The sequence below is a fragment of the Carcharodon carcharias genome, chromosome 2, assembly GCF_017639515.1.
Source record: "Carcharodon carcharias isolate sCarCar2 chromosome 2, sCarCar2.pri, whole genome shotgun sequence".
In the NCBI taxonomy this organism is placed as follows: Eukaryota; Metazoa; Chordata; class Chondrichthyes; order Lamniformes; family Lamnidae; genus Carcharodon; species Carcharodon carcharias.
This window is the reverse complement of record NC_054468.1, coordinates 142,967,244-142,992,245: the sequence shown is the minus strand read 5'-3', so window position 1 is coordinate 142,992,245 and position 25,002 is coordinate 142,967,244. Positions and strand designations below refer to the sequence as shown.

The 25,002-nt window shown below is 45.6% G+C and overlaps 1 protein-coding gene across 1 annotated transcript in view; it reads right to left on the bottom strand.

Annotated features, from left to right (window-relative positions):
* unc93a (unc-93 homolog A) overlaps positions 1 to 25,002 on the bottom strand; it is a 115,561-nt gene that overhangs the window by 47,209 nt on the left and 43,350 nt on the right. Inside the window, exons 3-4 of the mRNA XM_041209021.1 lie at positions 20,895 to 21,124; positions 4,615 to 4,749 (exon numbers count right to left, since the gene is read on the bottom strand). Coding sequence (XP_041064955.1) covers positions 4,615 to 4,749; positions 20,895 to 21,124 — 365 coding nt within the window. The remainder of the gene's footprint in view (positions 1 to 4,614; positions 4,750 to 20,894; positions 21,125 to 25,002) is intronic.

Genomic DNA, 25,002 nt, shown 5'->3' with positions numbered 1-25,002 from the left:
TTAATATTAAGGACAGCAATGATATAATGCATTGTTAATTTGTGTGCATCCTATAGCTGATCCCATTGTGACTGTTAAACAAACCAGAGGGCAAATTTTACTTGAACATCATCATGCAATATTGCTAATTTGATAGGTAATATCCCATTAGTTATTTGTAACAGTATACTGATGATAACACCAATTTCAGTGACTGCCTCGACCCTCATTAGCATGTTCTGCACATTGCACCATATGCACACGATGATAGTAAATTCATATTTTGGGGAAATATTCAATACTTGCAACCCAGCTAAACTGTGCAAGATCTTTTCCATTCTGTAGAAGGAGAAGACAACTTTCTTCTGCCTGAGCGCATGATATTATTCAATGCAATAATTTCATATGGGGGTGTAATTGGATTCCATTTTATCAGTAATCATACAAGGTAGAAAGATCAAATGACTCCTGAGCAATAAAATGGAATGATTGAACAAGATAGGTCTTCACTATCAGTGAGAAGCATTGCAGATCTCAGGTGTCTCTGTGTGATGCAAGAGAACAAAGACTGAATGGTTCATTATTGTTGTTAAAGCCAAGCATTCATAATGAGGCCATATAGAAAAACAGATGTCTGGCCACTGGTTCAGTCTGCTTAGTTGATAGAATTACCAGATGGCTTCTACCCAGAAGAAGGCAGCATTGTGCAGTAGGAATGCCTCTCTGTACAGCATCTTTTCCCTCCACCTCCATTTCCCCTTCTCTCTCACCTCCTGCACTCTCTCTAATGAGTTATTTTGTTCCAGGGCCTCACTGTCCTCAAGATCTGCATCTCTCTGGAGGGTTGTGTTTTGGACAATGCAGCAGACCACCACAAACACCATGACTCTTGCAGGAGGGTATTGAATGGTGCCACCCAGCTGGTCCAACCATTGGAATTGCACTTTCAGATGTCGTAGTTGGCCTTCTGAGCAAGTGACATTGGTTGTATCGCTTCTGTGCCTCTGTCTGGGCCTCTCGTAGAGAGGTCAGTAGCCATCTCTTCAAGGGATATCCCCTGTCTCCTAGGATCCATTACACGAACTTTGGAGTTAGAGTGAAGATGTGAGGCAGCCTAAACTGCCAGAGGATAAAGGAGTCATGCCAGCTGCCAGGAAAGCGAACATGTATGTGAAGGAAGCTCTTATGGTTGCAGACTAATTGAACATTGAGAGAATGGAAATCTATAGAACCATCCTTCCTATTGATTGATCTCACTGGCCAATCGTTTGTTGCCTTGATGGCCACATGGGTGCAATCAATGATATCCTGCACCTAGGGAATCCTACAATGGCAGCAAAATCGGTGACAATGAGGTTGCATCTATTGTGAAATGAATGCACTGCCCTGCCCTGGCAAAGCTGGCATCAGCATCCTGTGAAATCCTGCAGCTGCTTGTGAAATCCTACTAAGGTCTACAGCTGATCCTTGGAAGGACACAATAGAGAAGAAGTTCAAGTGCACAGTATTTTGATGGCTACTGGCAGGGCCTGGCAACCAGGTGTTTGTGACCACCTGGCTGGAGAGTCGCAGTTTCCTGCGGCAGTGAGTCTCAGTCATCCCAGGTAGCTCCATCTTTGGTGATAAATCCTGTGGTGAGGGTAGGGCCCCCATAGCCTTCCTGCCCATCTTTCATTTCCCATGTCCTCCTGCTGCTCAGGGTTCTCCCCTTCCTGCAGAGGATGTTGCTTCGCATTATCACGGGGTCCATTTTCAGCCACAACCTTCCTTTTGGATAAGCAGCCACCCATTTGCCCTTGGCAGTCTTTTCTCCAGTTCTTCTGCTCCATGATGCCAGAGGGTGACGATCCCATGCAATGCCTGAGTACAGAATGGGCACTCTGTGCTTCACCAGTGTAGCGTCAATACCCTTACCCTTAACCTCCTTACCAAACGCCAAGTTCCCTTTTGCCCTGCTGACCCTTTTGGGTGATTCCTTGGGGCAGAAATAACTTGGTCCCCACTTTATACCCACTTCCCTTCTGCAAATCTGGAATAGACACCTCCTGAAACCTGTGCACAGTACTCAAAATTCCACCTCCCCCCAAAAAAAATCTTTTAACAAGCTTTTAAATACTTTAGTTGGTCTCAGTGGGTAGAAGAGTAGGACACTCCTCCTGCCCTCTGCCCACCCTGGTTATCATTGCTGGTCACACGCCCTCGCCTTCATCACCTGGTTTAGGGGGCAGGGAGCAAAATGTCAGCCCACAGTATCAGGTATCTATATTGGAGGTAATAAGACTGACTTGGGAAGGAGATAACAAACAACACTGTACAGCAGATGCTTATGCAAGGGCTGAAGAGACAGCATGGATAAAGCAAAGGGATATAATGTCCTAGAAGCTATAATTCAAGGGATAGGTAACTTTAACTGGAGCTGGGACAAGGAACCCAGAATGTTCTGTTGTCTTAAGTGCCAGAGTAATGCTAATGCAGAAGTAAAGTGACTGAGGGGGTGACCTTATGAGTCTTTAAAATTATGGAGGAGTTTGGAAATTAAATGCAGAGTTTATGCTTTCTCTTGTGAAGGAGACCAAAACTTGGGGCCATGAATATAAGGTGGTCATTAATAAATCCAGTGGGGAATTAGGAGAAACTTCTTTATCCAAAAATGATAAGAATGTGAAACTTGCTACCACAAGGAATAGTTGAGGAGAATTGCATTGTTTAATTTAAGAGGGTGGGGGATTAGTTGGGGTAAGAGATTTGGGGGCTAGTTGGAGAATCCAATGGGGAGTTGGGTTGTCAAGGGAGGGTGCAGGGAAATGGGGTGGAGGGAGGTATTGGGAGGGATGGGGGCTAATCAGGGCGGTGGGGAGTAGCCGGGGGGTGGGGGGGGGGGGGGGGGGGGGGGGGGGGGGGGGGGGGGGGGGGGGGGGGTTCAGTCCCATATTTATCCAGGAGTTAGAAGTGGTTTAAATCCTTCTAACTTCTCCTGGGTAACTATTCTAGTAAGAGGGTCAGAACCATCCAAAGTCTCGAAGATCCAAATCAGAGTTTTGTATGGTGTTAGGTGCAGGGTAACTGCCCAATGGAAGTTTAAACTTCCCAGTCAATTCCTGTGCAGTCTTTGAATGGGAATTTCCGGGAGATCCCCAGGGCACAACCCTCGGGAAATGGAAGGTGGGACATGGTCCTGGACATGCACTTTTGCACACATTATGACTAAGAAAGTGGTTCTTTGAGAACTAGGTGCAGAAAATGATCACTGGGCCAGTATTGGTAAGCCCAAGGCAATATTGTGTCTCTGGTCTCATATCAAAGAGATGAGCTGCAGATGACATTTGGGCATTTACAGGTACCTCGCCAGCAAAGAAGATTTCAACATAGCAGCCTGCAGGTATTTCCTAAGGGACAGCAGGAATATAATTGGGAGGGAGAAGGGGTTATTGGGAGAAAGGGTAATTGGGAGATGGGGGAAGCAATCAGGAGGGAGGCAGCTATCTTGAGAGGGCGATTGAGAAGCAACTGTGCAAAGACCAGCAACTATCTTTGGTGCTGCAGTGGAACTGGCAGGAACACCCCTGCACCTTCTGGCTCAATGTTCAAGTAAATATATTTTACAAAATTTAACTTTTTGGTGGTGGTCTACAGCATTCCCTTTAAGCTTCCATTTAGGCCATGCGTCACTACCCACAGCCAACCTGGCACCAGTGTTCAGAGCAGTTCAATGCTGAAAAGCAACTTTTAGGCACTCTGCATATGCAAAAAGGGAGCCTGTTTCCTTTATGGGCCTGGATGCCTCTTGTTCTGCCTATATTAATATGGTGGGGATGCTATGCTGTTCCGTTATGTTCATCCATGCTCCATCCATTGTATTGGATGGTGGCACCAAAATATTACATAAATCTGGAACATAATTGCAGCAATCTTCCTTTGTTACTCCATTTCAATAAAGTACAAAAAATGTCCTGTCCAGTCCAAATGCATTGAATCTAATAGTTTGTAACAAAAAATTGTTTTAATTTCTCCTAACTCCTTCTATGAATGAAATGAAAATGAGCATTAAAAGAAATAAGAGAACAAAGAGATGTGCATTGTAGTTTGCAAGTGGATCCAAACAAACTTTTAACTTTGTTAACATTTCGAGTCCTCATGACCCTTCAACAGATCAGTTCTGTTGAAGGGTCATGAGGACTCAAAACGTCAACTCTTTTCTTTTCCGCCGATGCTGCCAGACCTGCTGAGTTTTTCCAGGTTATTCTGTTTTTGTTTTGGATTTCCAGCATCCACAGTTTTTTTTGTTTTTAACTTTGTTATGTTATTAGCAGACAATGCTTTGTTTCCCAGTCATATTACAATGAAACCTACAAAGGTACCTCTTTCAGAGGCAGTCTGGTAATATAAACAAAGTAGTGTGCATGCCTATGGAAGCAATTGTTAATGACTGGTATATCCTTTTCTTCCACCGTATTATTTCAGGCAGCTTTGGACAGAGTCTCAGATCACAGCAGAGAAAATCAAACCTTTATGAGTTCTCACTAATAGTAAATATTGTGGAAAAATGAATGCAACTAAAGTACACATGGTATGAACTAAAATAAACAGAACCTTGAGATTGATCTTGTTAGCTTTGCTGCAAATAATTATTCTTACCAGTATAAATTCCTGAGAGAGTGTGGATTATGGACATAGAATGTTGGGTAGATGTTACATTGCGAGCGGTCTTCACCTCGTATTGTGGGCAATTGTTGGGTCCACAGTATGATAAAATCTCATCAGTGATGTTAGCTGAAACCAAAGAATGTGTTTTACTAGATGACAGAGCACAGATACACATTTTGTTGCAGGATTCCAACTTTCTTTGTTATTAGGTCATTACATATTGACAAGGGAGTATCTGTAATTTGGAATATTCTCAACAGATTTATTATAATCTACATAAATTACAAATACATTCACAGTTTGCAACTCAAATATAGTTGAAGAAGTTAAATTAATATTGTGATGTAAATATGACTTTTTGATATGTTCATTTCTTTGGAGGCTTATTTGCTACATAGGAAAAGATTGCACCTATAATCTGGCTTCAGTTTAACTTTAAAAGACTGAATGCAATTAGACCTATCAGTGATTTGGACAATTGTTAGCAACTTTAGCCAAAATTACACCAAGGGCCCTGATCTTGCAGAGAGCAGATTCATAAGCCTAGTAATTCAGCCATGCCCGAAAATACAAAATTGATGCTGGAACTTCATTCTGTTGGATCAGACATGCAGCCAATGTTGTGCCTTCTGCTTATTTGTTGAGTGCCTGTTTGGGGTGGTGGGAAATCGGGTGCCTCTGACATCACTTAAAGGTAGCCAGCACCTCTTAAAGAGATTGTAAACTGGCTGCAAACAGAAAGGAATGCTTATCAAGATTGAAATAATTACAAGACCTGTGGATTGAATGTCTAGGGCTTTCCAATGTTACTTTGGAGGCCTTAACCCAAGCAGTGGACAAGAACTGGACAATTTTGTTTGCTCAGGGTGGAACCAGAAATAGCAAGCCTGAGAGAAAACAGTGTGAGACGCCGACAGGTAAAAGCAGTGTAAGAGATGGAAGAGATTCAGTGAGAGTGGAGGGAGAAAACCTGAGGGAAAACGAAGCAAGAGACTAACAGATACAAGTGGCAGCAGGGAATTAAGGCAGCATCGCAGATGCACTCCTCCATCTCCCATGCCAACGGTGGTAATCGTGGCTGGCGGGGGTGAAAGATATAGTGAGATTTTTAAAATCGGTTTTTCAACATCGGGAAATGAGGTTAGAATCTTGTTCCTACAGCTTTCATGGCTGGTTAACGGGGATCGACTTTCCTGCTGATGTACTTCAGGAACCCTTTTTGTACATCACGAATGCTCATTAAAACCCCAACTGACCAGAATCCTGTTTCATTGTTAAATTTTCCACCCCGCCAGCAGGAATTTAAATGGTTCTGTTTCATGACTCAAAATACATGGTGTGCACCTGGCAAGGGAGTCTTCCAGGACTCACCGGTCATTCAACACTGCCTGCACCATTCCCGATGGCTGCTCTTGGCTGCCGGGAGACATGCAGGAGATGGCATGCTTGGGAAGGGGAGAGATTCAGAGCATGAAGTGAGGGTGGAAGTCTGCAAGGGGATTTGAAGGTATGAAGGGAGGGTGGAGGACATGGATTGAGGTGGAAGGCTGGAAGGCAGGGTTGAAGGCATTAAAGGAGGTGGGGTACCTGAAGGGGAGGTGGAAGGGGAGTGGAAGTCTGCATGGGAGTGTAGTGTCCAGGGAAGTTTATAGGGTGGGGTCCATTGAGTCTATGGTGGAGTGCTGTGGGGAGAATGGAGGGTACTGGTGATAGGAAGGAATAGTTACAGTGAGAGGAGGAAGGGGGATGTGGTAGAGTGGGAGGATCAAGGTATGTGTTTGGTGGGTGTAGTTCTCACTGTGAGAGTCTTGGAGGGGTACAAGGTGGCACAGATAACGGAAGTGGGCAGGGTCAGGGTGGTATGGGCATGGTAACAGGTGTTGGCTCCAAAGGGAGGAGAGGCATTTGGAGGTGGATGGTGATGAGATCCAGGGTTAAAGGAGGAGGTACAAGGGTTACAGACAGAAGAATAAAGGTTACTTTAGGGGGGGGTCAATGGTTATGGGGGGAAGTTGGTGGGTGACGGAGAAGGGTAAAATGTGGTGGAGTGAGTCTGGAAGGATACGCTCACCATCAGCAAGGCAACGCCCTCGATGTCCAACTGGGAAGGGGGTTTTCTCGGGAAGGTGGAATTCAAGGTCAGCACAACTGGCCAACTTAGGGAACACATTAATAATCATGGAGGAGCCGTATGAGATGCATGGTCATTTGAAATCCTCACTATATGGTACAGCCCACTCAGCAACAGGTCTGCCTGGGATGTTCTCATAACATCGGGATCCCAGCAAGGTTGCGCCATTTGTTATCGGCTGCAGTCAGAGGTAGGAATGAAGGGGAGAGCAAGGTGGGTGCCTAGAAGGGTCATGGCTGGTGAATGACAGCCAACTTGCGACTACAAACCTCCACCCTCCTGGGGGAATGGTCAATACTGGAAAGGGCTCATGTGGTTAGTCCTTCTTTATGACAAGGCAAAGGTCTCCCTATAGAGTCTGAGTACAATGGAGGCAAGTGGAAAAGCATGGGAGGGAGGCTTCTCATACATGGCTCTCATCACCGTTTTCAAAGAGCGATGTCTCCATGTGCAGGCAGGTATGTATTGGAGGAACACCCATACTTGGTCCTGAAAGGGTTGGAGTGCATGCAACCATTGAAGCGACTACAGCAAGATGGAATTCAGGAGATCTCAAAACAGTGTAAGTGTTAATATTTACAGGTGCCAGAACTATATACAATGATTTTACACCCATGCCACTAGTCTGTATTCATAACTTCTTTATTTTTCTTACTCTATCACTATGTCTGGGTGCATGCCCAACATCCGCAGCAGAGGTGAGAGCAGCCTGATGACTGCTATGCCCTGTTATCTCAAATGACTTTGGCAGGCGTCCTCTGGAGGTCTGAGGCCAAGAGGACCCTGGCCTGCTCAGGGTCTCCTGTTGTGGGGCAGGTGCACCCTGCTTGGCTTGACCTGTTGGAATGGATGGGGGTCACAGGCAGAGGGGATTTGGAGTGGCTGGACACCCTTGGAGTGTCCTAGAGTGTCCGGCTGATGCTCCTCCTCCCTTTGGGTATCTGAGAGCCCTTCCTAGACTCCTTGAGAGGAAGGGGAACCTGGAGGAAGGTCGAGGTGCCCCGTCCCCCTCTTGCCTAGCCACTGATGGATCCCACTCATGGCTACAGCAATGGAATACAGGTCTGAGCACATATCCAGCAAAACTTGCTGGACCTCGGTCTGCAAGATAGCCGCCACCCTTCCCATAAAGACCTTGAGGCACTTGATTGTCAGAGCCATGACATCAGAGAGCATACAGATGCACTCTTCCATCTCTTGTGCCACTCTGTTGAAGGCCTCTGACAGCTCTGCCTGATTTTGCCCTGCATCTTTTTGAATCTGCAGCATATGTCCTAAGGCAAATTGCAGAGGCTCATAATCTGACTCGGACTCTGCAGGTGCCTGTTCTCCAGCAGTCCTCCAAGTGCCAGAGACTTTGGCCCTCACTGAATCAACATGTTGCTGTGAAGGTGTGTCAATGCAGTGACCACTAGTGAGTGACCTTGAGTCTACTCTTGAACTATGACCCACTGATGTTTGTCTCTGCACTGGAGGATGTAGGTGAATGCTATGATGGCTCTGCAGGTATGAAAGGGTCATCTTCCTCCTCTGGGGTGGCCTGGGGTTGGGGCTTTCTTCAGTGAAGGAGGCTGGTCTTCCCTCTTCCTGCTGGCACCAGGAATGGAGAAAAGAGGGAATGAGTGACTGCCTAGGTTGGCTGAGACATTACACACATCATGCACACTCTTATCCAAAGTTGTTTCTGCTTCCTCACTGGATTGTTGGGAGTGGCAGACCTCACCGTCAGCACAGGAATCATCTCTGTCCTCCCCTGCCAGCTCTGTAGCTTTCTGCTCAAATTCTGTCAGGTTTCGCAACTCTGACATTCCACCACCCATCTTCTCTCTCTCCTTCCATCCTGTCCTGCCTGAAGACAGCTGGATTGAGTGAGATCACTTTGAATGAATAAGCAGGTCAGAGGCTGGAAATCCTGTGGAGAGAACCTCACCTCCTGACACCCCAAAGCCTGTGCAGCATCTACAAGGCACAAGTCAGGAGTGTGATGGAATACTGCTCACTTACCAGGATGAGTGGAGCCACAACAACACTCAAGAAGCTGAACAACATCCAGGGCCAAGTATCTTACTTGATTGGCACCCTATTTACCACCTTTAACTCCCTTCAGCAATGAAGCAGTGGCAGCAGTGTGTACCACATACAAGTTGCACTGCAGCAACTCATCTAGGCTCCTCTGATAGTACCTTCTAAACCCATGACCTCTATCACCTAGAAAGACAAGGGAACATGGGAATGCCACCATCTGCAAGCTCCCCTCCCACAAACAGATCCTGACTTGGAGCTGCACCGCTGCCCTCTTACTGCTGAAGGATCACAATCCTGGAACTTCCTCACGAACAGCAATGTAGGTGTACCCGCACCACATGGACTGCAGCAGTTCAAGAAGGCAGCTCACTACCATCTTCTCAAGGCAATTAGGGATGGGCAGCAAGAATGCTGGCCTAGCCAGGGGTGCCCAGGTCCCAGGAGATAGCGAAAAAAACATTGCTGATGTGAGCTTGTAGAGTAGGAGGTTCACTCACCCTAGTGGAGCAGATGAGATCATTTATCTGCCACCTCTGCTGGGTCTGTCCTGCTAGTCTGGGACATATCTATAAGATATGATTCCATGAGGATGACTATGTCAGGCTGTTGCTTGACTAGTCTGTGAGACAGCTCTTCCAATTTAGGCACTAGCCCCCAGGTATTAGTAAGGAGGACTTTGAAGGTCAATAGGGCTGAGTTTGCTGTTGTCGTTTCCGATGCCTAGCTTGATGTCGGGTGGTCCGTCCAGTTTCATTTCTTTTTGAGATTTTGTAGCAGTTTGATACAACTGAGTGGCTTGCTAAGTCAGGACAGGTAACAACAGCAGATTTCCTTCCCTAAAGGGTATTAGTGAACCAGATGGGTTTTCACAACAGTCAACAATGTTTTCATGGTCATCATTATTCTTTCAATTCCAGATTTTATTGAATTCAAATTCCACCATCTGCCGTGGTGGGATTCAAACCCGGGTCCCCAGAGCTTTACCCTGGGTCTCTGGATTACTAGTCCAGTGACAATGCCACTACACCATTGCCTCCCCTATTCTGTGCTGACTGGCATCTGCTGCTGTCAGGGACATGGATGAAGGGTGGGAGGAAGGTGTGTGCTTCCAAGGGGCATGGCTGGCGGATGGCAGCAATCTCCCAACTCCAAGCCTCCTTCCTTCCTAGTAAATGCTCATGGCTTATAAGGGCTCATGTGGTAAGTCTTTCTATGATGCGAAGACAATGGTCTCTCCCTAGAGGGTAATGGAGGCAAGCTGAATGGTGTCTGAGGGAGTGTTCTCACACATGGCTGTCATCACCTGATCAATGCATAATGGCTCCATGCAGAGTCATTTATGAAAGGAAGAAACACTCATCTCTGGTCCTCCAGGATGTCCTTCACCTTGAAGGGGTTTTGGTGGAGATGCCCTATCTAAAAGGAGCCAGTCACAGGGCTTAGCACTGGCTATGTGACACAGAGATGGAGGCTAATCTACAAAGAATATGCTTACTAGATTGATTGCTGCTATTCATTCACAGATTCATTGAGGCCTAGGTGATGCAGGCTCCAGGCAACCCTGCCTTTCTGCTGGCTCTCATTCAGGTGAGGAGGAACTGGTGCAGGTTAGCCCAGGGCCAGGAGCAGTAACGGCCTAAGCAGCAAGAGGGAGCGGCACCTCAAGGAGGTCAGGATGCTGGTGGGCAGGGCCCCAGTGTGACAGTGAGCATTGGCCTGGCAATGGGTATATCGCAGGTGGTGAAGCTACCTACAGATGAGCAAAAGGCAATGCCGGAGGCATCTTAGGATATTCTGGAATTTGGTTGCTCACGACTGCCGGCTTCTCCACAAGGACCTGCGGCCACAAGGGTTTCCAGGCAATCCCATGTCAATGGCATTAAAGATCACTGTTGCCCTAAATCTCTTTGTCGGTGGCTCCTTCCAGGGCTCCAGTGGGGACCTGTGCAGCAGCTCCCAGTCGGCAACACACAAGTACATCCGGAAGGTGACGGATGCTCTATTCAGGAAAACACACCAATTTGTCATGTTCTGCCTGGATCCTGAAAGCCAGGCTGCCAGAGTTTTGGATTTTGCAGCAATTGCAGTTTTCCCACAGGTGCAACGAGCTATTGACTGCACACAAAGGGCCATAAGAGCTCCCTGGCATCAGCCGGTCACTTCAACAATAGGATGATTTCCACTCTTTTAATGTGCAGCTAATATGAGATCACAGAAGACAAATCAGTTTCCGGGGAGCTCCCACAGTGCATACATGCTGAATCATTCCCAGATGCCGTAGGATTTTGAAGTACCTTGGTGATTGCAAGGCTGACTCCTTGAAGACAAGGGATACGCCCGAAAAAGCTAGCCAATGATGCCAATTCACCAACTGCACAGTGCTGCTGACGAGTGGTACAATGCGGCCCTGGGCTCCACAAGGGCCACGATTGAGCAGATAATAGGTCTCTGAAGATGAGGTTCAAATGTTTGGATCGCTCAGGTGGGATACTCTAATACTCTACACAGAGAATGTCCCAGATCATTGTTGTCTGCTGCACCCCACACAACCTCACTATAAAGGGGGGATGTCTTGGCTGATGGAGACATGGAGGACTGAGATGTCTCTTCTGACAATGAGGAAGGTAAAGGGGATGGTGCTGTCGAAGGCCAGTGTGTTATGGAGCCACATGCAGAGGCCATTGCAAGGGTATGATGTGGCAGACAGACCTGTGACAATCTGATAGCTAACAGATTCCAGGCAAAGTAAGCTGCTGCTATATTTCCTTTAATGTTTGATTTTCTATCCTCTGCTGACTGGCAGGCTGCAGTTCCTTTTTGGTAACAGACATTATATTTTGCTCTCGTGTATCTTGGCTTATGACAGCTGAATTAAATTTCAATACTTAATGTCTACCATGCTACCATAGTCCTTTGCATGCACCAAACGGTGCTGATATACAGAGCCCTAGCATTAAATGCGCATATTAGAAACTGCACAGCACTCCATTCTCTCATGATTTCGGGCACCTCTAAGTAGAAATGAGATTTTTCCTATGCCCTTACAAAGTCCATGTGCATGGCACATTGAAAAGACCATGGACAAGATTTTGAGGCTGTCGGGCAGGCGCAGTGGGCAGGCCCGGGAATGGTCGGGAAACAGCCCGCACCGCCCCCGATCGTGCTTTCGCGCTGGTTGGCCCGCTTCCTCCTGTTGTGCATGTGCTTGTCCTACAGACAAACAGAAGGATTGCTTGTCATTCCAATGGGTGCATGAGTAGTTTAGGAGTTTGCATGCCTACACCAGCTCCTGAGTCCTCCCCAGTTAGCGATTAACAAGCAGGATGTCCTGCAACTGATGGAACATTGAGCGCATGAAGTGGCTGCCACGCATTTAGTGCATACGTCCCATGAGTCCTGCAACCCAAACTCCTCTCTGACATCACCGTGCACTTGCATAATTATGTTGAACCGTGGGGCAATATGTTGTGTTCTCTGGGGCATTCTGGTTGATACAGACTCTTGCACAATATCCAGACTGTTGCTCCTGGCCTGCAGTGAGTGAATGGCTATCCAGGTGTCCTTCAAATATGGTGCCCCGACCTTTGACACCACGAGGTAACAGCAGAGTTGGCGACTTCCTGCCTGACCTGATGGCAGGATTCACCAAACTCCTTGCGTGTGCATATGTAATGAGCTGAACAACGCAGGATCCTGTGTGGTCAGCTGTCCTGCACCCCCCACACCACCCCCCCCCCCCCCCCCCCCCCCCCCCCCCCCCCCCCCCCCCCCGCCCCCCTTCCCAACCAACGGAAATCACTTTTGTTTTTGCTCCCACAACCAAACCTATACTCCTGAGCGGAATATTTCACCCGTGGTGGGGTGGTGGTGGTGGGGCGGGTTGCAGAGGGTGGAATTGGGGCTGGAATGGGTTGTTGCACAAGGATGACTTTTAACCATTCTAGCTAATAGGAATTTAACATGCAGGTACAGGATTCAATTAGGAAAGCAAAGTGTATGTTAGCCTTTATTACAGTGGGATTGAAGTATAAGCAGAAAGAAGTCTTACTGTAGTTATATCGGGCCTTGGTAGACCTTTTGGCCTCCTTACCAGAAGAAGGGTATACTTACCTTAGAGGAAGTGCAACAAAGTTGATTCATGGGGTGAGGGAATTGTTCTTTAAGGAGAGATTAAGTAGACTAGGCCTATGTTCTCTACAGTTTAGAAGAATGAGAAGTGTTCTCATTAAAACATTTAAAATTCTTAAGGAGTTTGACAGGATAGATGTTGGGAGGATGCTTTTCATGGGTGGGGAGTCAAGAATAAAGGGTTACAGTCTCAGAATAAGGGGTCAACCATTTAGGATTGGGATGATGTTACCGACAAAAAGAGAGAGAACTGCTGGAGTCACTGTTTCCTTCCCAACTGACCATAATCAGTAAGCTTTTGAGAGGAAGATGCATGCATTTTTTAACCCGAGTGTGTGGACAATCTGAATAACCAGCAGCAAGCCTTTCGTGGATCTAAAGAGGATTGTTTATTTACACGCTCACCCCAAAGTCTAACACTATAGCACTCACTCATCAGTTGACACACAAATACACATAAGGAAACTACAGTTGAAGAGAATAGTGCACTTTTACAGGTTATAAACAAAAGAATAATTCAAAATTCACGTGATTGTCTTGTTATGAAAAACATGTGTTGCAGGCTTGATGAACAAGATGTCTTCACTCCTGAAGGATAGTTAAGGTGAATTCAACAGCTAAAGTCTAAGCCAAAGTTAGTTCAGCAGTCTTTTGAAGGGAAGCACTTTTAGAAGGACACAAAGCTAGTTGCCTGTAGCCATTACCAGGAGGTCAGTTTGTTGTGTTGAGGCATCCAAAAAAAAGCAGGCTTGGAGACTTATGACATTACAGCCTCCAGTTCTTAAATATTATTGTCCCTTTCTGCTGCTGCTATCTCTTACTGTCTGCAGTCAGCATTTAAAGATTACAAAGGGACAAACATGGCTGCCTTACCATGTTACTCCTCACAATTACAATTTCTTTTCCAAAATGGTGGCAGTTTTGGGTTCATTAGCCACATCTTGGTTTATTGTTTGAAAACATTCATCCTGAGGGGATTAAAATCGTTGTTTCAATAAAAGACCCTTTCAATTTGGGAAAGTCTCTTTGATGACCTCAGGATGTGTGTAGTTGACATCTTTTCATCTGGTTGTCTTCTTTTGTCTTTATTAGACAGTAAGTCAGTTTTTGAATACACAAGCCAGGTCATCTGACCATCAGTGCCCATCTGTCCAACACATTGACTTTCCCTTTTAAAAGTGGACAATTTCAAAGAGTCCACATTAAATACAGCTCATATCTTAAAGTTAGGAATATGACATGCTTTTACTCGGCATCACAGATGAGGAGAAGTTTATCCATTGAAGGGTTGTGCTTTTTTTCTGGAATTCTCTACTCCAGGCAGTTGTAGCTGCTCAGTTGTTGAATATATTTAGGGTAGAGATCTATAGATTTTGGATACTAAGAGAATCAAGGGATTTGGGGATAACGCAGGATATTGAACTGAGATAGAAGATCAGCCGTGTTTTGATTGATTGACAGAGCAGGCTTGAAGGGCTGAAAGGCCTGTTCCTGCTCCTATTTTTCATGTTCTTAACTGTGATCCAAATATGAAGTGACTAAGTGAAATATTTATGAGGTGGATAGCCCAGAAGGAACAAAACAGCTGTAACTGGGTCACATCCTAACCAAAATAACCAGCATGCACCTGTGGTCAACAAGAGCAACCAGAAAGCAACCTGAAAACATTTCACTCCCAATATTGTCAGCCGACTTTAGGCTACATCCAGTTCTGATTTACAGGGAGCATGAACTGAGGACTTGCTGAAGTCAAGCACTGCCCGAGCCCTGATAGGGCCACACTGAGACTCTGATGTGTCCCTAGTTCTCTGATATAAATGTAAGTTTTGGACACCTGAACAATTATCAGCCTCCTGTCTATGGGAATGGTACCGGTGATATGGACTACTCAGCACTGGGAAAGCAGCCAGCTAGTAATGAGCACTGCTGCCTAATGTTGCTGAAAACTGGTCAAGATCGATGGAGGATTGGAGGTGGAGGCGGTGGAGAGGAAGAGGGGGACGTTAAGGTGGCAGAGAGCAAGAGGAGTCCCGGCGCGACATTAGTCGTCTCAATTTCTCTGCTCCTCTCACCCATTCTAATCTCTCTCTCTCTGAACTTACTGCACTCCATTCTCTCAGGTCCAACCCTGACATTGTCATCAAACCCGCTGACAAGGGTGGTGCTGTTGTTGTCTGGCACACTGACCTCTACCTCGCAGAGGCTGAGCGTCAACTCTCAGACACTTCCTCCTACCTCTCCCTGGACCATGACCCCACCACTGAACATCAAGCCATTGTTTCCAGGACTGTCACTGACCTCATCTCCTCTAGGGATCTTCCTCCCACAGCTTCCAACCTGATAGTCGCCCAACCTCGGACGGCCCGCTTCTATCTCCTACCCAAAATCCACAAACAGAACTGTCCCGGTAGACCGATCGTGTCAGCTTGCTCCTGCCCCACAGAACTCATTTCTCATTATCTTGACTCCCTTCTCTCTCCCTTTGTCCAGTCCCTTCCCACCTACATCCGTGATTCCTCTGACACCTTACGTCACATCAACAATTTCCAGTTCCCTGGCCCCAACCGCTTCCTCCTCACCGTGGACGTCCAATCCCTCTACACCTCCATCCCCCACCAGGATGGTCTGTGGGCCCTTAGCTTCTTCCTCGAACAGAGGCCCGAACAATCCCCACCCACCACTACTCTCCTCCGTCTGGCTGAATTTGTTCCCACACTGAACAATTTCTCCTTCAACTCCTCTCACTTCCTCCAAATAAAAGGTGTGGCTATGGGTACCCGCATGGGCCCCAGCTATGCCTGTCTCTTTATGGGGTATGTGGAACATTCCTTGTTCCAGTCCTACTCCGGCCCCCTTCCACAACTCTTTCTCCGGTACATCGATGATTACTTCGGTGCCGCTTCATGCTCTTGTCAGGACTTGGAAAAATTTATTAATTTTGATTCCAATCTCCACCCTTCCATCATTTTCAAGTGGTCCATCTCTGACACTTCCCTTCCCTTCCTTAACCTTTCTGTCTCAATCTCTGGTGATAGACTGTCCACCAATATCCATTACAAGCCTACCGACTCCCACAGCTACCTTGACTACAGCTCCTCACACCCCGCTTCCTGTAAGGACTCCATCCCATTCTCTCAGTTCCTTCGCCTCCGTCGCATCTGTTCCGATGATGCTACGTTCAAAAACAGTTCCTCGGACATGTCCTCCTTCTTTCTTAACTGAAGTTTTCCACCCACAGTCGTTGACAGGGCCCTCAACCGTGTCCGGCCTATCTCCCACGCATCCACCCTCACGCCTTCTCCTCCCTCCCAGAAACATGATAGGGTCCCCCTTGTCCTCACTTATCACCTCACCAGCCTTCGTATTCAAAGGATCATCCTCCGCCATTTCCGCCAACTCCAACATGATGCCACCACTAAACACATCTTCCCTTCACCCCCCCCTGTCGGCATTCCATAGGGATCGTTCCCTCCGGGACACCCTGGTCCACTCCTCCATCACTCCCTACTCCTCAACCCCCACCTATGGCACCACCCCATGCCCACGCAAAAGATGTATGCCCCTTCACTTCCTCTCTCCTCACCGTCCAAGGGCCCAAACACTCCTTTCAAGTGAAGCAGCATTTGACTTGCATTTCCCCCAACTTAGTCTACTGTATTCGTTGCTCCCAATGTGGTCTCCTCTACATTGGAGAGACCAAATGTAAACTGGGCGACCGCTTTGCAGAACACCTGCGGTCTGTCTGCAAGAATGACCCAAATCTCCCTGTTGCTTGCCATTTTAACATTCCACCCTGCTCTTTTGCCCACATGTCTGTCCTTGGCTTGCTGAATTGTTCCAGTGAAGCCCAACGCAAACTGGAGGAACAACACCTCATCTTCCGACTAGGCACTTTACAGCCTTCTGGACTGAATATTGAATTCAACAACTTTAGGTCCTGAACTCCCTCCTCCATCCCCACCCCCTTTCTGTTTCTTCCCCCTTCCTTTTGTTTTTTCCAATAAATTATATAGATTTTTCTTTTCTCATCTATTTCCATTATTTTTAAATATTTTTAAATCTTTTATGCTCCCCCCACTCCCACTAGAGCTATACCTTAATTCCCCAACCATCCATTCTTAATTAGCACATTCGTTTAGACAATATCACCAACTTCAACACCTCTGTGTTCTTTTGTTCTGTTGTCTGTGACATCTTTTGATGATCTGCTTCTATTACTGCTTGCTTGTCCCTACAACCACAACCTTCTCTCCCCCCACCCAACCGCACCACTCCCCCCACAACGCCCCCCCCCACACCCCCCCCCCCCCCCACCCCCCGCCACCCCAGACACACACCTTAAACCAGCTTATATTTCACCCCTTCCTTGGATTCACCTAGTTCTGTTGAAGGGTCATGAGGACTCAAAACGTCAACTCTTTTCTCCGCCGATGCTGCCAGACCTGCTGAGTTTTTCCAGGTAATTCTGTTTTTGTTTTGGATTTCCAGCATCCGCAGTGTTTTGTTTTTATAAAAGTTTGAAGTCAGCTACTGTCTCTTTCAGTTTCTTGATCAACATTTAATTATAATTCTGCACATCATTCCTGTGCATTTAACGCCTACTTGATCATTTGGGGTGGGTCTTCTGGGAGATTTGGAATTCATGCACATTTGCAGCAGTTATGTTGACTTAATTCAATATTTCCTCAATCAGTCTGAAATCTAGTTCAGCCAGTATCTTCACTGGATTTTCACAATCACACACAGCAATAACATGGCAAAGCACATAACTTCATCATGGAGTGAAGTCACTAACAATAATATCAGAGCTCACAGGGCTCAACCCGGGGGCCAACCTGGAATCATGGCCTCCAACCAATAGCAGTTGATGAGCCAGCAATCAGCACCAACAGCCTTTCAACTCGATGGAGGATGAGCACCCACTAGCCGGGATCAGCCAGATTTCAACCAGCTGAGGTCAACTGCCCGCTAACGGGGGTCAACCGGCCTCCAACCTGCCATGGCACTGGGGATCAACTGACTTTGAACTGTCCCAAAGCACAGTTGAGGACTGGTCTGGTGACTTTTTTTTTAAGGTGGGCGGGAGCAGGGACCACTGTGAGCAGCCAGAAAGCACAGAAATATAGAAAATATGGAAATCCTGTCAAATTTAATAGCAGGGTCTCATTTTAAACTTTTTTCTCCATTTCTCACACAGCAGCTGGCCAAGATTGGGAGGCTGTCTAATTGTCAAGTGAGAAGGCCTACACTAAAAAAACTATATCCAAGGGTCAGAGAAGAGGGCAGGGGAAATCACAGTAATGCAAGGAGACATCCGATCATGCTGGAGGAGGTTTGGACCTCTCCTTACTGTCCTGAGAGGTTAAAATTACCCACAAAAGTTCTGTTCTTGACTTGCTATTAGTGTTCATATTTGTAGAGAGTTGAGGACAAGACCTAGACTGGACTGGACTGATTGGCTGAGGTGTTGCCATGGAGAAAGCAAAATATAGAACTATAGGCTCCCCGTGCTTTTGGGTAATTCAAAAAAAAGGCACAAGGCTTGAACATATTCCTTTTGTTTCAGAGAACAAGTCATTGTGTATGAATGTATATCACTTCTAGCAAGCATAAATGAATCATGTTATGAGCTTGACTAATTATCTTAAATTGGCTGTTAGTTTAGCAACCAATTTAAGATAATTAGTTGAGCCTGTAACACCATGACCTGGATCTTCCTCTCGGGCTCACAAAACGCAAGTCAGATCCTTTCCCAACTTCCAAAACATGAGCCCTTATCCAAATTAACTTTGCATCATATTTTTGTCTCTTGGAGACTGGGCAGGTTTCAGCTGTGATTTGCGATTGAGTTTGGGCTCAGGTTCAAAACAGGAAGAAGTGGGGGCAGAAGCAGGTTCTTCCCATCCTCTAAACAATAAAAGAGCAGTTAAAGATACCATGCTCAAAACCTGCCCAAAGACATTCCTGAGAGACCACTGGAGGTGACATGTGACCCTTTCAGTGTAAGGACTGTTGAGTTAGATGTTGGCTGTTGCCTTATGTGAGCTGGACCATTAATTGCATTCCCTTAATGAAACCAACTGCTATTGCTGTATTCATTGATCTAAGCCAACATTGCCACTCCCGCCCACCCTTTGAATACCCACTGCGTCAATCTTTTGTTGATCACCTCTGAAAGTCACTGACTTTTAAAAAAACATTATACAACAGCCCACACAGCTCTGCAAGTTGCCACAGCAGCACAGGTCACCTGCTGCATCCCTCACTCCAACTCAGACTCTCATGACCTTAACACCCATCTGGTTGCATTCTCCATCAGAGAGTATAATACACTGAAGGCTCTCAGGCTTATCCCTAAAAGCACTGCAACACAGGTCATGAATGCTTCTGGAAAACATCGGGCTCTTTACTGCAGTTACGACCTGGGATATGCTTGTCACCCTGCCACTTGCCACACAATGCTTACACCACAAAGCTTGTCTCAGGCAAACCCTTTCCTCCCACACCACACACACAGAGCAGCACATTCCGCTCGCTGGCATTACGTTCCATGAAATTCATGACAAGTAAAGTTATGACAAGTACACATGCTGACTCATGTGCCTCCTCTCCTTATATTAGGATACATGACTCCCAGAGTAGCAAGGTGTCCTGGGAGGGAGCAGCACCAAGGTTCTCAGAGCATGATTTTGAGATCCTGCTACAGCAGGTGGAGGCCCACAGATAACTCCCAGGGCCACCAAGGCAACTTTGCTGAAGATAGCTGAGTTGGTCAGACCTTGGGGCAACAGCAGTGGAGCTTTATACAGTGCCGTAAGCACTTCAGTAACCTTCTGCACTACAGTAAGGTGAGTGGGATGACAATATTAGCCTTGCTGCATCCAACATGGCTGGCGTCAAGTGGACACAGGGCACATGTTGGCCAAGCAACAGCAAATAATATACATTTTAACAGAGGACATTGAGCAAGATAAATTGGAAACATCTCGTAGACATCTCCAAGCACCATGCCTTGATGATCCTTTCCCTCTTTTCTATCCAGGAGAAGAGATCCCACAACCCAGGGGAACTAGCCAAGAACAGGGCAGGACCCCAAATCTGAAAGATATCAGACTTCTGGAGGAGGGAACAATGGCAGTAGCACAGATGACACCAGCGGATCACGTGGGTGATGGAGGGTCCCCCCGCTCATCTGCACATGCATGGTGTTGATGGAACTGAACGGGTAGTGGCGAGGGCTGACAGGCGGACGGGGAAGGAATGGCATCTTGGGCACTGATAGTGATGAGTCACTCCAAGCTATGAATGTGTTCAGCCTGGGAGACATGTGGTGAACTCCATTGAGGAGACGTGTTATTTTTAAGGTTCGAGTTTTGCACTACAGCAGATGTAAATAGTGCGCATTAGGAGTAAAGAATTCGCTGCAATTTTTTTTATGGGTGACCCTGACATCAGCACATGTGCATGCAGGGCCGTGACCCAAGGCCTTCCCGGCTTAAGAAAAGGCCATAAGAAAATAACACAGGATTGAGAAGGGAGAGGAAATTCATTTCTGATACCAAAAATGTAAATATTTCAGGTTTCCCAACTGCATTCCTGCCTCCATTGGGAGATGAAAATCAGCTCCATATGTTTGTGTTGAAAGGAAGGAGGGAAAGATTCTGGGTTATGCCACATGGGAGACCTTCCCCTTTGAATTGAATGTTTTCAAATGTCCCTCCAACAGTGTAACACACAAATAAGTAGAATTCATCCCACTGTATATACTACCATAGCCAACAAATCACGGACATATTTCATCAATCTCACAGAGTAATTAAGCAAATTATCTAAAGAGATAAAAGGAGGACATTATGGTCAGTGATGAATAATGCACTTATGCCAAATTCCATTTGTTACATTTTAAGAGGTGTTAGCCTATTTGTTTTAATAGATAATAACAATGCAGCATATATTCTGATACTTCCAAACAAGTATGTCTTCCTACCTTTTGCAGAAGTGTATTGAAATATTAATGAAGACAATAGATTCCCCCAAACAGCAGATGACTGGAATATAAGGAAGAAAATACCAAAGTAGTGGTTTACGATATTTTCTCCAATCTTATTGTGATTTTTTGCATATCGGTAACCACATGTGGTAAGATAGGTGCATTTAGCGGACCAAAGTGGAGCTCCTCCTGTTCCAAGGATTATTGCAGTGGGAATAAGTGTGTACCTGGGAAAAACAATATTTTCATTATAACTACACAATTAACCTTTAATGTCTTATTCTTTGCTGTTAAGGTTCATTAATAAGAATCATATAATTTTCAAAATTCACATCAAAGATTGATCCATTGATATTATGCTTTATCTGAGTCTGGTTTTGCAGAACATATTTGCCTGGACTAGTATATTCTGTATTTACATGTAATAGTAGGCACGTGCTCTGTCATGTTTGTTATTTTACAAGCAGAGAACATTGCAATAGTTTATAACAATTTAACAGCGCTGATCATAAATGCTGATACTGCATGCAACATACATTTAGGTGCCCCGTTTGAACACTATTCATTTAATTTAGTTATGGGTCAATTCCACCATGATTGGGCTAGTACAAGAGGATAAATATAAATGATAAAGTTGGGCATTGGTAATATTAACAGATTGTAACAAAGTAGATATACAAAGTATATATACTATATTTCCAATCAACCTTTGTTAATGTTTGCAATACTAAAACTGTGACTTTTAATATCATAGTTTCACTACTATTTTAACCTTTAATGTGTCATAGTCAAGTTAATTCATCTTTATTATTGTGTTGTTATGATTTAAAAATATTTTTAAGATGACCAGCCAGGGAGCCTAGAATTTGTTAGGAATTGCCAGCAATCTAAAGGTTCATTCACAGATTGCGATTTTCATAACAAAGTTATAAACACTAATCTAATGGTTACACTTAAGAGAGCTGATGCAGCATCATGGGAGGTGGCCCTCATCTGCAATTAGAGGTAGGGCACCTTCCATTATAGAGTATGAGCAGTCATTTTGCATAATTCTGGCCCTCATATTACATCTAGGATAAGCAGTAGAATAGGTGCTAGAAAGCATATTCAGCCACTTAGCAAAGCACTGTGTTAGGAAAGAGTAGGTTGGTTTCAATTCATTCTGTACTTCTAAGAAAACAGAATGCATATTGACATTATTATGTGTTATTCATGGAACTTAGAATTGTACAAGAAAGTGTGCTAACTTATTCACTCAGGTAATGATTTGGGGCAAGGAGATGTTGTCATCTTGTTTATGGGTGGTGGATTTATTTAAAAGTGGGAAGATGGAGATAAAATGCTGGTGTTAAAGATAGACAGTGTTACATAGAAGGTAAGATAGAAGGTGACACCTCAATGCTTAGAAATGATCTGGTGTCCCTTGCATCAATCACTGAAGACTCCTCTGGGTTCAGGTCATTGTGCTCCTCTCCTTCATTTAGTTCTGACTCTAGTGAAGCCATGGCCAGCAAATCCTAACAAGTCCTTTCTTGAATGGAAAAATTATGCAGGGCCCAAAAGGCTACAATTATTTGAGACTCAGTATACAGACAATACAGCAAAATCCTCCCAAAACGTCCAGGTAGTGGAAGTGTGAAGCATTGGCCTCACTGAAATGCTTCTCTATTGCTGTTTAGGGCACTTTTAGTGGGATTAATTTCCATAACATTTTTCACCCAGAAGCCATGAGTGAACCTTTCAGGAGGAAGCAAAAGAAGGCTGTGAAATTAAAGAGATATGGTCAATCGATCTTACACTTATAGCCATCAGAAACTGCTCATATTTTAGAGGTTGGCATGGAGGAAAGATCTGCATATAGTGAGACAGTGGGCACAAGTGTGCCGGAGCAAGGGCGGGGAAAAAGTGTAGCATATTTTCCAGCTTGCTCAGGAGCCAGTTTACAAGCTAGTTCTGCTGCAAAGGAGACAAATGAGGGTTGTGATGGGTCAGGCTACAATAGAAGGCTAATGGATGTACACAATCAATGCTTGGTGAACTAAAATTCCTGTCAGAATGCCTGCACACATTGTCAAAAAAATGGAAAAGTCACGTTCCAACTTGGCACAGGGTTTTGTGCAGAGTTTGGAGCCTACACTTTATACCATTGAATGGTGGTCACTTCCATCAGCACACATGTGAAATTCAGTATGAAGCAGCACCTAATATTTGATATGATCAATTCTATTCCTGCATAAATAGCTTCTACTCCAGCACAAACTGTTTCCATCAAAGGTCTGAATGCTGCAGTGGATTCTCACTCTGCTGTCTTGCAAGCTCAGGTTGCCGCCATTGTGGTTGTGGATACTTAGTTCAAACAGAATCAGAACACTCCATCAATCTGTTCTCCAGCAGATCAGCAGGATTGCTGAGGCGCATCCCTGGCAGTGGCTCCATGCGACCGGAATCTGCCATCCCCTCTCAGAAGGACTCCTGCTATTTCGCCTGTTGGCCTTGCCGTTTCCTGTCAAGCATCCATACCAGATTGCTGCAGCCCAGGCCATGGTGGTGACATCTAAAATCAGGCCTTCTAGGTCAAGAGCTACTCAAGGTCAGCTTCCAAAGGTCTATCTGCAGTCTCTACACTTACACTACCATGCTGCAGCCATTGAGGGTGCAGATTGTAATTGATGGGCAACTCAACTCCTGACCTCATTACAGCATTGGTCCAAACATAGACAAAAGAGCTAAATTCCAGAGGTGAGGCAGCATTTGACCGAGTGCGGCATCAAGGAGCCCTAGCAAAACTGAAGTCAATGAAAATAAGGGGGAAGGCTCTTTACTGATTAGAGTTATACTTATCCCAAAGGAAAATGGTTGTGGTTGTTGGAGGTCAGTCATCTCAGTTCCAGGACATCACTGCAAGAGCTCCTCAGGATAGTCTCCTCGGCCCAACCATCTTCAGCTGCTTCACTAATAACCTTCCTTCCATCATAAAGTCAGAAGTGGGGATATTTGCTGATGATTGCACAATGTTCAGCACCTCACGACTCCACAGATACTGAAGCAATCTGTGACTATATGCAGCAAGACCTGCACAACATGCAGGTTCGGGCTGATAAGTGGCAAGTAATTTTCGTGCTACACAAGTGCCAGGCAATGACCATCTCCAGCAAGAGTGAATCCTACCATCTCTCCATGACATTCAATGGCATTAACATTGTTGAATCCCCTATTATCAACATCCTGTGAGTTACCATTGACCAGAAACTAAACTGGACCAGCCAAAGAAATACAGTGACTACAGGACCAGGTCAGAGGTGGGAATTCTACAGAGAGTAACTTACCTCCTGACTCCCCAAAGGCTGTCCACCATCAACAAGGCACAAGTCAGGAGTGTAATGGAATACTGCCCACTTGCCTGGATGAGTACAGCTCCAAAAACACTTAAGAAGCTTGACACTATCCAGGACAAAGCTTGATTAGCAACCCATCCGCCACCTTCAACATCCACTCACGCCATCATTGACGCACAGTGCGTACTATCTACAAGATGCACTGCAGCAACTCACCAAGGCTCCTTCACAGCACCATCCAAACCTGCAGCCTCTTCCACATAGAAGGACAAAGGCAGCAGGAACATGGGAACACCACCACTTGCAAGATCCCCTCCAAGCCACATACTATCCTGACTTGGAACTATATCACCATTCCTTCACTGTCACTGGGTCAAAATCCTGGAACTCCCTCCCTAATAGCACTGTGGGTGTACCTACATCACATGGACTGCAGCAGTTCAAGAAGGCAACTCACCACCACCTTTTCAAGGACAATTGGGGGTGGGCAATAAAAATGCTGGCTCAGCCACTGACTCCCACATCCCATGAAAAAAAAAATGATAGACAAAGGCACTTAGAAGACAGGTACTAAGGGAATGCAAAAACATAACTAGTTTATTTTTGTTTGCATTTTGTAGGCCTCCTGTGAATACGTGTCTGGATTCCTGACAGGAGTTATGAACCGTGCTATATATTGATAACTTTATGCACCCAGTAGCCATCCTTTGATATGCCCTGGTGGGTCAATTACAGGTGTCACAGATGACTGCCACAGAATGAAGAAATTG